The 12406-nt window shown below is 34.5% G+C and overlaps 1 protein-coding gene across 1 annotated transcript; it reads left to right on the top strand.

The window, feature by feature from the left end:
- Nucleotides 1–3992: 3992 nt before the first annotated feature.
- LOC149267249 (DNA sliding clamp PCNA) lies at nt 3993–6930 on the top strand. Its single transcript, XM_089432040.1, has 4 exons — nt 3993–4462; nt 4578–4730; nt 5216–5313; nt 6529–6930. Exons 1-4 carry the CDS (start codon nt 4144–4146, stop codon nt 6742–6744), a joined length of 786 nt encoding a protein of 261 aa, XP_089288166.1. The 5' UTR covers nt 3993–4143; the 3' UTR covers nt 6745–6930.
- Nucleotides 6931–12406: the final 5476 nt, after the last annotated feature.

Here is a 12406-nt window from a genome sequence, read left to right as displayed (position 1 = left end):
CACCCAGAGGACTATCCCTGCCCCTCCCTCTGTTTCTCATTGCTTTTCCTTCGCGCAGATTTTTTTGATTTGCAACTCTAATATCTGCCCGCTCCCCTACTGGAATTCGCCCTTCCCCATCCTGGTTATTCCGTATCATGGTAAAGCCTTTAGCCATGATCCCAACTACCCTTTCAGCGTTGTCAGAGTGCTCCTCCTGGGAAGGCAGTAACAACTTACAAGGGTTCCCTATCAGATTTCCTTCACAGTCCCTTTTCCTTATGCTTTTCTCGTTGGCTTCCTTTAAGCGGCTGCTATGTCTGATGCCTTTACCCCAACTTTCCATCCTCATTTCCTCTCTGTTATTTTCACATGGTATATACTCCTGCTTCCCCCTTTTGTCGTTGCTTATTTCTTTACCCTTCTCCTGGTTCCAGTCCCAACGCTCAGGCTCTGTCATGTTCTGAGGTCTGGACTGATCACTCTTCCTAGTCCCCTTGACAGGACCCTGTTCGTCCTCCCTTCCTCTGTTTTTATCCCCCCCCAGCATACTACCAACGGTGGAAATAATAACAGGAGGGCAACAATTTACATACCTAGTAGCACGATCCTTGTTTGCTGGTGTAGGATGTGTCTCCCTTGTCCCGCTCCTTCCGCGCTTCCCTCGCCTTCTATCCTTCCTCTTTACTCTGCTCCTTCTATACTTCCGCATACTACCATCCTGCTGTCTCGTCGTGCCGACATCACCGTCCTCCCCCCACTCTCTGTCCTGACATTCCTTCTGCCCTCTTTCATTGCCAAACGGCGATGCCTTACCGTGTAACTCTGAGCTCTCATGCGTACTTGTCCTTGTTCCATCATTCCTTTGACGCCGTCATTATGGCTCATTACCTTGTCCGTCACCCTGATCGAGGGTAACTATATTCTTATACTTGTCTCCTAGACTAGTATGTGTTTTTCGTTTCATAATTATGAAATCTTCCATAACATGATTAACATTTAAAAATTGAGTGTACTAAACCTTCTCTTTAACTTCTTTTTCCTCTAGTTGCTTTCTCATTAATTCAATTGAATCATTTTCTTCTTTGCTTCTTCTTCCCTCTCCTTGACCTCTTTTGTGACTTTTTTTCCCTACTTTTATGAATTTTCTTTTCTTTTCAACTTCTACATTTAAAAAAAAAATTAACCCTTAGCAACGTCCATTATTCTTTCGGTCTCTTCTTCTTGTTTTCCTTAATTATTATTTGTTTCTTTCTTCCTTTTGCTTTCATCTTCTTCTCTCTCAGTTTCTTAGGGTCACCATTCCTTTTCTTTTCTTTTAATTCTTTATCCTTATGTCGAGGGGAGGATTGTTATTGATCCTTTCTTGGATTTGTTCCCAAGACTCAACAATTTCATGAATAATTTCACGACCACAAACGTTAATGAGTGTAGGGCCAAGATATACTTGGTTTTTTCTCACGCTTTGACACTAATCCTTTAGCACCATGTCTCTCGAATTTCCTTTGAGGGAACCAAAACTCTAACATGGTTATGGCTTCCTTTTTTTGCGTATTGAGAGCCAATCAAACCATATTGCTCGTTGTACATGTTATATGGGATAAATGATCTACACTTGTCTTTCATTAATCAACTTCATTAATATTGCTTTGAGACCATATAATATAGTTCAATAAGTTATCTTGCCACTAATGACCTATATAGAATATGTTTTCCAAGAGGAGTGGTGGTGCAGTAGTTCCATAAGTTCTCAAATAACTACAATATTCTTGAAGATATAATATTCAATACTACTAAGTATCTACATTACTTCCTTTGTCAATATAGGAGCAAGTTTGCAGAAAAGCAACTTAAATACTTGTGCAAGGAAATTATCACATGTGCAAACATATTGCCTTTTATATCTGTTTTTCAATTTTTTTTGGTAATAAACATGTACTCGCATCTTACATATTCCAAGACCATCACATACTTGGTAGAATCCACAAGAACTTGCATAGGCTTTTAGGTTTTCAAAGAAGAGAAAGAAAGACAAGTTTTTTAGAAGAAAGTTTAGAGTTCGAAACTTTGTGGCAGGTTTTGAAAACTCATTCGACAGTGGACTTTAAAGATACGCCGCAACGAAGTTAGAAGGTGACTGATTTCTCAAAGGTTTACAATAGATTTTGAAAATTTCATCAAGCCATTTTCAGAACTCACCTGATTTTTATTTAAAAGGCATTACAGAGTGAGGATATTAAAGTTTTTAAGGTATTCCACGAGACCACTAAGCAAATTTGAAGAAAGTGTTGCAAAGCCATAGAGTGAGCTAAAAAATTGCTATACAATGCTTAAAAACCGAGTTTTGTAATGGCATTGCAACAATAAAAAATTTGAGTTTGAGATTGTGCTGAACACTATGAAAATTGAGGTTTTCAAAAACGTTGTTAAGGTTAAAAATTAATTTCCAAAGAAATAGAATAAAGAATAATTTTTGATAAACTTTATGAATAAGCCCTCTCTTGGTTAAAAAACTTAACTTTGGACTAGTGAAAAAAACATTCAAACGATGAGTCAAGAACAATTTTTTCATTAATGTAAAGATAAATTTATTTTTCTTCATTAAGAGGGTTAGTTTTAAGAGTGAAAAGGGTTAGCTTTAGTAGTGAAAAATGAGGGGTTATACCCAAAGAGATTATATTAATGGGACCTTGTAACCCATGTATGCATAAGTGGGTGAAAGACCACCCCCATGTACTTTATGTCATTAGTCAAATCTCACTAGTGCTATTGGAAGGTCAAGGTTAGCTTTTTGAAGTTGGGAGGAGACAAGAAAATATCAACCATGTTAAGGTTTAGTGTGGTCAACACCACATGTGATTAAGGGGTTAGTGTAACCCAGGCCGAGTGCGACCTGGGTGATTTTGCTAGCTTCTATGTCCCTAGGTCTCTTTGATATCTTAGATACCCCAAGATCCTTTTGATATCTTAGATGTCCCTAAGTTGCAGTTTCTTAGTCTATAAGCAAATCCCGCAAGTCATACAAATACTAGTAAATAAAAAAACAAAAGCATTCATTTTTCTAAATAAAAACCTTACAAATCAATGAAACGAGGACTAATGACTTAAGAAAAAAGAGACACTCCAAGTTTAGAGAGTTTAAATTTCTTCAAATATTAACATATACTTAAGTGAAAAATTAAAAGACAATCCTAAAGTCATGAAAACTATATGTAATAATAAAAATAAAAAGTATAGATATGTCCACATATAAATATATTATATTTGATTGTTTTTCTACAAAAGTTAAACTTGTAAGTTGTATATATGACCTAACATGTTATCTTATTTATAGTTAAACTTTAGTACCATTAATATAAGTCCAATAATTAAATTTGGCCCGTTATGATGAGATTCATTGATAGGTTATGACGAGATTCATTGATAGGCTGTGATGAGAACAGTTGGTAGGTGTTCCCTTGGAATGAGACCCCATATGGGAATGTGTCTCTCAATGTCTAAGTTTCTATTAATATTGACATGAATTGTTAGTATTGACTACACATAATTTCATTTGTTTAAAAAAATTGCAATACCATAATCATTATACTTAATAATAAAAAGTTAAGAAGATTAGCAATTTCATTATCACTATTTAACTTGTTAATAAAATTTTCATACTTACATTATACTTGTTTACCCTCCCTCAAAATTTAAACCTAGCTATCTCCCTCCCATAAAACTAATACCTACCTACACGTTCTTGGCAACTCAACAACACCTGGTTTACCGCCTTCCCAAAAAATTGAAAATGAATTCATTTTCAAATTTACTTTTTTGTTCAGAGGGAAAAGGCATGCTTCCGCTCCGCCATGTGGTTTGAATGAATGAGGTGTATGCATAGAATTCACCAAAAATAGCGGGCCTCCTCCAATATCCCCACCTATCCACAGACACAGAGTACTTGGTTGGCATTTGTCTTTGGTAGATGCCCTGGTCAAATATGGTGTAATGCTTTCATTCTGGCGGGAAAACAGAGCAGAGTTCCCGCCATTTCAGTCTACAAACACACATCCACACTCACTCGCAACCCATCTTTCTGCTCTCGGAACGAATTACGTTTCTCTCGAGCTCTGTCACAAGGGAAAGAGTCCTCTTCTCTCAGAGTTTGTTTTCACTGTAACGATGTTGGAACTAAGGCTTGTGCAGGGGAGTCTTCTGAAGAAGGTGCTGGAGTCCATCAAGGACCTCGTCACCGATGCTAACTTCGATTGCTCGGCCACGGGCTTCTCCCTGCAGGCCATGGACTCGAGCCACGTTGCCCTCGTTTCCCTGTTGCTCAGATCTGAGGGCTTCGAGCACTATCGCTGCGACCGCAACATGTCCATGGGGATGAACCTCAATAACATGGCCAAGATGCTCAAGTGCGCCGGCAACGATGACATCATCACCATCAAGGCCGACGATGGAGGCGACACCGTTACCTTCATGTTCGAAAGCCCCAGTAAGTTGAAACGACCTCAATATACCTAGTGTGTCATTTTTTTTTTCAATCATTCAATCTTTCGTTTTCCTTTTAGGTTTTATAATTGATGGGTTTTGTTTTTCTGTGGGTTCAGACCAGGACAAGATTTCCGACTTCGAAATGAAGTTAATGGACATTGACAGCGAGCATTTGGGCATTCCAGAGTCAGAGTACCATGCCATTGTGAGGATGCCATCTCAAGAATTTGCTCGCATCTGCAAGGATCTCAGCTCCATTGGGGACACTGGTGAGTGACAATCATGCTACTGAGTTTTTGAACATAAAGCTCTCGTTTTGTTTGGCCTGGTATTTGAACCTAGGCCAGTTAATGTCGGTTGGAGTGAATCCACTGGTTCTGCTGAGCCATAACCTAACCAAGGTAATGCCAGGTCTTGAGAAAATGGGATGGGCTTGGCATATCCATGCTACTATAAGGATAAAATCCATGTAAAGTGGGATCAGGTGCATATCATACTTGAGTAACATGAACCAATCTAGGCCCAGGCCATATGCATATTAACCTGGGGCCTATATGGGTATGTCATGTCAAATGCATCAATGTGCTATTACACATGCACAGTTTGGCTGATTCCAGTCCCAACCTGACTATAGGCACCTAGATATTTCTTAATGTGGTTGATTTCATCTTAGTACTCTGTTAGTGTAATGGTTGTCAATGCAGTTATGTGTTTTATTCAATAATGTTCCCCTTGCATATTGTGTTGCTTGCAGTTGTGATCTCTGTGAGCAAGGAAGGAGTGAAGTTCTCAACCAGGGGAGATATTGGTAGTGCTAACATTGTGTGTAGGCAAAACCCTTCTGTTGATAAGGTAAGCTTCACGTGTTATTTCATAATTTTCAATGCTTTATGAAGTTAGCACAAACCCATAGCTTTGATATTCAGTTCCAGTTGGAAGTTGTCAACCTTAAGGTTTCCTTTATGTTTGAATTCTAATATTTGATAGCTGGCCAGTTGATGTATGCATCTTAAAATCTCAAGACACATTACAGACCCTGGTTGTTTAGATGGATCCGGGCTAAACTCTAGGTTAGGTAGGTCGTTTTTTAAAATGGGCCTGTGCTAAGTACTGGATAGTGCCTGTAGTTTTCGATGGGTTTGTGCTAAACACTTGATTGTACAGGCCCCTGATTTTTTAGATGGGGCCCTGCTAAATCCTGAATTACAGTCCCAATTTAGTTAACATGGGTCTATCCTAAATCCAGGTTTGGTAGGTTGCTATATTTTTTACAGGTCAGTCCCCAATTTTTTTAGATGGGTTAGATATCTCCCCATTTTTTCATACGAGCCTGTGCTAAACATGGACTACATAGGTTCCTGTACCTATAATGGTTAGAGCGGCCTCTATGTTTTTAGATGGATTAGATGGGTCCCTATTTTTTTTACGAGCCTGTCCTAAACATGGACTACATAGGTTCCTGTACCTATAATGGTTAGAGCGGCCTCTATGTTTTTAGATGGATTAGATGGGTCCCTATTTTTTTTAGATGGGTTTGCTTAACCTTGGATTAGTGTGCCTGACTTGATCAGATGTGATGTTCTAAGCCTAGGTCCTCGTGTTTTTAAATGAATTACAGGGCGACCAAATTTTTTTGTTTATATTGTTTGCTCTAAGCTCTGTATTGGAGAAGTCTCTGTGCTTCTCGACGAATTAGATGGGTCTTATAAGCCCTCGATTAGATAGATCCCGGTGTTTTTAAATGGATTACATGGTGAACAATTTGTTTAGATCGTTTGCTCTAAACCCTGTATTAGATAACTCCCTGTGCTAAACGCTGGATTACCTATGTTCTTGTATTCATAGATGAGTCTGCGAGGCTCTGGATTAGATAGCTCTGTGGATGGTTTCAATATTCAATGAATGTAATTTACTGTTTAGATTTAATGCACAGTACTTGGGGTATAGAATGCACCAGGTTTTCTCTTTGAGCCATGATAAAGTTTTAACAATGGCACTCATTCATGGTCTAAACAAACATAATGCTGAAGCTCTTTATGTTAATTTTTCCCTAATGTTTTTTTGCAGCCGGATGAAGCAACAATTATTGAGATGCAAGAGCCTGTGTCACTTACATTTGCACTGAGGTACATGAACTCGTTCACCAAGGCAACTCCGCTGTCTAACACAGTGACCATTAGCATGTCATCGGAGTTGCCAGTTGTTGTTGAATACAAAATTGCAGAGATGGGTTATATTAGGTTTTACTTGGCCCCTAAGATTGAGGAGGAAGGTGAAAGCTAACTGCTCTTTCCTCTGCGTTGTCTGCATTGCATTGAGCAGAGAGGCTCTTAGTTAGTTGCATGGTCTTCTTTTGCTTGTATTGTTGAGCATGTCATGGAGGGAACCAAAAAGGTGCAATGGCTTTATTTGCCCGTCATGTATCCCTTGAAGGGTTTATTCTCATCTTATTTAAGTCTTATTTCCACAGATCCCATATACAGGTTTGTGTTTGGGTAGTAAGTTCAAAAGATGATTTTGCCAAAATTAAATTTCACAGACTTTGTTGGCATGAGTGTTTCAGCTATCGTAAGAAAAGAAGATTCTTGTGAACACTAACATCGACATTAATATTAAATCAAATCAAATTTTACATTTAAATGTTTATCATGCACAGATACAATCCAATATCGGAGTGCCATACCAGGGTTGTCAATAACACAATCTTTATACAATCCAATATCAGAGTGCCATACCAGGGCTATCAATAACACAATCTTTAAATAGTTCGAATCATCATATAATTAACCATGCTCATTCCATGACTGCACACCTAGTTAAATGACCGATTTTATTAGTCAACAATCACATTGAGATAAAGATTTGTGAGAAGTGATTAATCCATGTCACAGAACACATGTGAACGTTACTTTAATTTATGCATGGTTAAACACAACATTTTATTTTATGGGACGAAATAAGTGGTACAGACAAACTCGTACTTAAAACAGTTTATGAATTGAAATACGTGATACAGACAACCATACCATGATCATTCCTACTTTCTAGGAGCAAAAACACTGGAGTAGATCACAACAATTTGCATTACTGGTACGAAGCTCATTGTAATTTTACATCTCCTTTCTAGAAAAGATTACAACACAATTCTTTCAATGCTGTAGAAAGATGTTACTCTCGCACCTCCCACCAAAAAAAAAGTTTGACAATAAAGCCCTGCCTTATTTATGAAAAAGGGATGGATAAAGAGATCAGGTCAGAACAAAAGTCTTTCAATGCTCTGCAGAAAGGCGTTTCTTACCCATCACTTCCCCACAAAATAAAATAAAATTTAAGCCTTGCCTGAATAATACCAAGATGAATAAAATAAAATTTAAGCCTTGCCTGAATAATACCAAGATGAATAAAGAGACCAGGGCAGAGCAGTACAGGAAGAAAAACTGGAAATCACAAGAAAATGTTGCACTAAGAAAAACAGGAAAATGATAAGAAACAGAAAAATGATAAGAAAACAGAAAGAAAGGACTCGAGCGAAGAGAAACTTTTCCAATTAGAATTTGCCAATTCTATAATTAGGATGGTAACTAATGAGTTATAAGAAAACAGGAAAATGATAAGAAAACAGGAAAATGATAAGAAAACAGAAAGAAAGGACTCAAGCGAAGAGAAACTTTTCCAATTAGAATTTGCCAATTCTATAATTAGGATGGTAACTAATGAGTTAAGTTTGTTGAAAGAATAATGGTGGATTATGACAATTTGCCAATTCCAAAAATAGGACGGTAACTAATGGGTTAATTTTGTTGGAAGAATAATGGTGGATTATGACAATGTGTCTATTATCTAGATTTTGATTTAATTCTATAATTAGGATGGTAACTTATTATCTAGATTTTGATTTAATTCTATAATTAAGATGGTAACTAATGAGTTAAGTTTGTTGAAAGAATAATGGTGGATTATGACAATTTGCCAATTCCAGTAGGATGGTAACTCATGGGTTAATTTTGTTGGAAGAATAATGGTGGATCATGACAATGTGTCTACTATTTGGTGGATCATGACAATGTGTCTACTATTTGGATTTTGATTTTTTTCACGAGTTTAACCAATTTTCTAATTTCCATAATTTATTATTATTATATATATATATATATATATATATATATATATTTTTTTTTTTTTTTTCTTTTCTAGGTTAATTAATTATAATTTTTTCGCGAGTCATATATATATATATATTTTCCCCTTTTCTGGGGAGTATGAATTGGCTTATAATTTTTATAATTAACCATTTTTCTAATTTTCATAATGAATCATGGTTTTATATATATATATAACCATTATATATATATATATTTTTTATTATATATATATATATATATATTTTTTTTTTTCTTTTCTTTTCTAAATTAATTAATTATAATATAATTTTTTCGCGAGTCATATATATATATATATATTTTCCCCTTTTCTGGGGAGTATGAATTGGCTTATAATTTTTATAATTAACCATTTTTCTAATTTTCATAATGAATCATGGTTTTATATATATATATAACCATTATATATATATATATATATATTTTCAAGGTTATATATATATATATATATTTTCTTTTGTGGGTGGATTAATTATAAAATATAAAATAAATATATATATTTATTCACATTTAATTTAAAAGTTTAATCAATTGGGCAGTTATATGCATGTTGTTTTATTGTATTGGAGATGCCACATGGATAGGGAGATTGAGCATGGGTCTCTATTGATTATAAAATGTACATAAGTTTGGTTTTTTTGAAATAGTAATTGTACTAGATGTTGCAAAGGAAACGATGCAAGGCATAAATTTCACAAGAATCGTGTCATATAAAAAATATAGTAAATGAAATACCATTCAAAACTAGAAGACAAAGAGAAATCACTAATTATGCTGAATTGAGAAATTCTATTATCTTTTTGACATAGATTGCCTTAATCTTCAAAAATGGTCTTTCAAGTTCTAAGAACAAATATTTGATATACTTTGTAAAAATACTAGTAAATAAAATAAATTTAATTCATGAATAATATGATGGTTACTTTTCCAAATCTAAGTTTGCATGACAACCTCACAAATTTCAAACATCACCATGTATTAGATAAAAATGAGTTTGGTGTAAAATCTTCAATATATCCCAATTATTCATAACTTTTGGTCTAAAATTTACAATATTGCAACTGAAGTTTGTTATTTATGATTTGTCATCTTTAACTTCTTCACCACATCCATGGAATACCTTGCACAAAACATAAAAAAGACTTAAAATTGATTGAATGACTTCAATATTAAGAAAATGTCTTATTAACCCTAAATCATTTCAATTCTTGTTTTATAGTTGATTTATTGATATATTTTTTGTAAAGATTGTGTCATCAACATATAAATAAGCAATTATAATTTTACCTCACTTAATAACCTTTAATCTATGTCATAAGGTTTGATGAATTTAAACCTTCAAGTTTGAATATTGGTGAACCTTAAATTTTTTTTTGAGGTTCAACGAATCCTCGTCGAACCTCATAGTGATTGACCAAGTCCATAGATGAAAACTCATAACCTCATTTTACAACTCAAACTTATAATCTATCTTTGCAATTTCCATGTTAGTGATAACATTTTTTATGTTATATAATGAACCTCATCAAAAAGTTTAAACATGAACCAAACCTAATCATTGCCAAACTCGAACTTGAACCTAAACCATGTGATAACCTTTATGTACAATGTAGGTCCAGTATTACAACTACCAAATCCATTATGGATGAGATATCAATCAATCCTAATATACCAAGCTCTAGGAGATTGTTTAAGTCCATAGAGATATTTCTTCAACCTATACACCTTATCTTTATATCCAATTATCACATATCATGGTCGTTGTTCAAGATAAGCTCGTTATTCAAAAATACCATTAATATTTCCAACTTTACATGAAACTAATTAACTTTCAACATGTTTTGAGTTGTCATGGCTATGCTATCTCTAGTGATATCTAACCTTGAATTTGTTGGAAAGTTCTCACCATAATCTACTTCATAGTGTTTTGCAAAATATTCTCCTAACAATATAAACTTGTACTTCTCTACTTCTTTACCATTAAGTTGAAAATCCATTTTACACGAATACAATCTTTATCTTCTAGTAATTCTAGTACATCATGTGTATCATTCTTCTCTATCAAATCCATCTATTCATCCATTTCTTTGACATAATTTTTTTCTTTAATTCTCTCTTCAAAACGTTTTGGTTGACAAGTAAATAATGCAAAATTTAAATGCACAACTAGTTCTTCATAGATTTCCATTAAACCTTTTGTATACTTTAAGGAAACAATTATAGTATAAGATTCACTACTTGGTTGAGATGTGGGTGTAGATTGGGATACTAGAGTACATGAATGTTCTTAATAGTGTTTTTTGGAGTTCCTATGGGAGTTCTTAGCATTGATTATTAGATTTATGAGCCTTGTCATCCTTTTACAATTTGTTTCTTTGCTTTACCTTTTGCTTGACATATTGTTGCTCCAAACATTTAGTCTTTTTCAATACATCCATCCCATGCTTCATTTTCTTTCAATTTGACATCCCTACTGATTATGAGCTTGTTTATATTCACATTATACAACTTATATGTCTTAGAATGATCACTATACCCAAGAAAGATACACTTTTCACTTTTGTGATATATCTTTCTTCTCAACTCTTTAGTCACATGAGCACATGTCAAATAGCTAAATGCCCTAAAGTGTGTTACACTGCAACTCATGCCTACCCCTACTTCCCATGGGACTTTTTTCTTCACAGCTTTAATGGGACATCCATTCAAAACTAAATAAAGGAATATACTTTTTGTCCCCAATAATCATTTGATATAGTTTCCCCTTTAACATGCTTCCAATCACATTCATAATTGTATAATTTTTTCTTTCATATAGAACATTTTGCTAAAGTGTGTACCTTGTTATGAATTCTCTTATAAACCCATCCTTCTTACATAAGGTATGAAAGTCATTTCATACTCACCTTTTTTTTGTTCTTAACACTTTATGATGACCACTTTTGTTACCTACCATTTCCTTGAATTATTTGAAATTTTCAAATGTTTGAGATTTAGTTACCCTAACCACTCGACACCTAATTTCCCACTATTAGATCAAGGAGGGAGCGTGCAGACCGTGAATATTATGACAAACACGTGGGTAGGCTAATTGTGGCCTTGGAATATTGGCCAAATAGTCTCGAGTGCATGATTAAAATATCAGAATTGAGATTGTAAAACTTTGCACATAATATATGTTACATGGTAGAATGGTAGATAAGACTTATTTTAAAACCTTCATGCCGGTTCAATAAATTTACCTCTTTTTTTTAAGAAAATACAAAGTCACGTTGGTACTCTAATGTTAAGACCTTGCATTGCCTTTCGGTGTGTCATGTGTTGAACATGGTGGTGGTCATCCATCTTACTTATAAGTAAATCCTAATGAGATTAGGGAAAAACTCTGTGTTATATACATACAATCATATAACCTAAAAAAAGTTGGAACATACATAGATACTCAAAGTAACCTTGGTGAATAAAGTGAAAAAATGAAATCTATAATTGCGATATTGACAATAATATATACTTAAATATTACAATTTTTATTTTTATTCTTTTTTATTTTGGTAATAATACTTAATGAAGTAATGAGGCACATTACATACGATGGTCAATCCATTCTTTCTCCTAAAGTCCAAGCAATAACTTAGAGCTTTGCAACTCACTAAACTTTTGTGATCCCTTTGAAAATTAGAATTAAAATTTATTAGCAAAAAGAGGAGGTTGGCATCCAAAGTCATTTCATATTGGATTAAGAAATTGGAAAAATTGTTAGCCTTTGGAATCCAAAGGCTTGAAAC

The sequence above is a fragment of the Pinus tabuliformis genome, chromosome 6 (genome assembly GCF_031772625.1).
Source record: "Pinus tabuliformis cultivar Carrire ecotype Pingquan chromosome 6, CPIR1, whole genome shotgun sequence".
NCBI classification, from domain to species: Eukaryota; Viridiplantae; Streptophyta; class Pinopsida; order Pinales; family Pinaceae; genus Pinus; species Pinus tabuliformis.
This window is presented reverse-complemented; position numbering and strand designations above follow the sequence as displayed.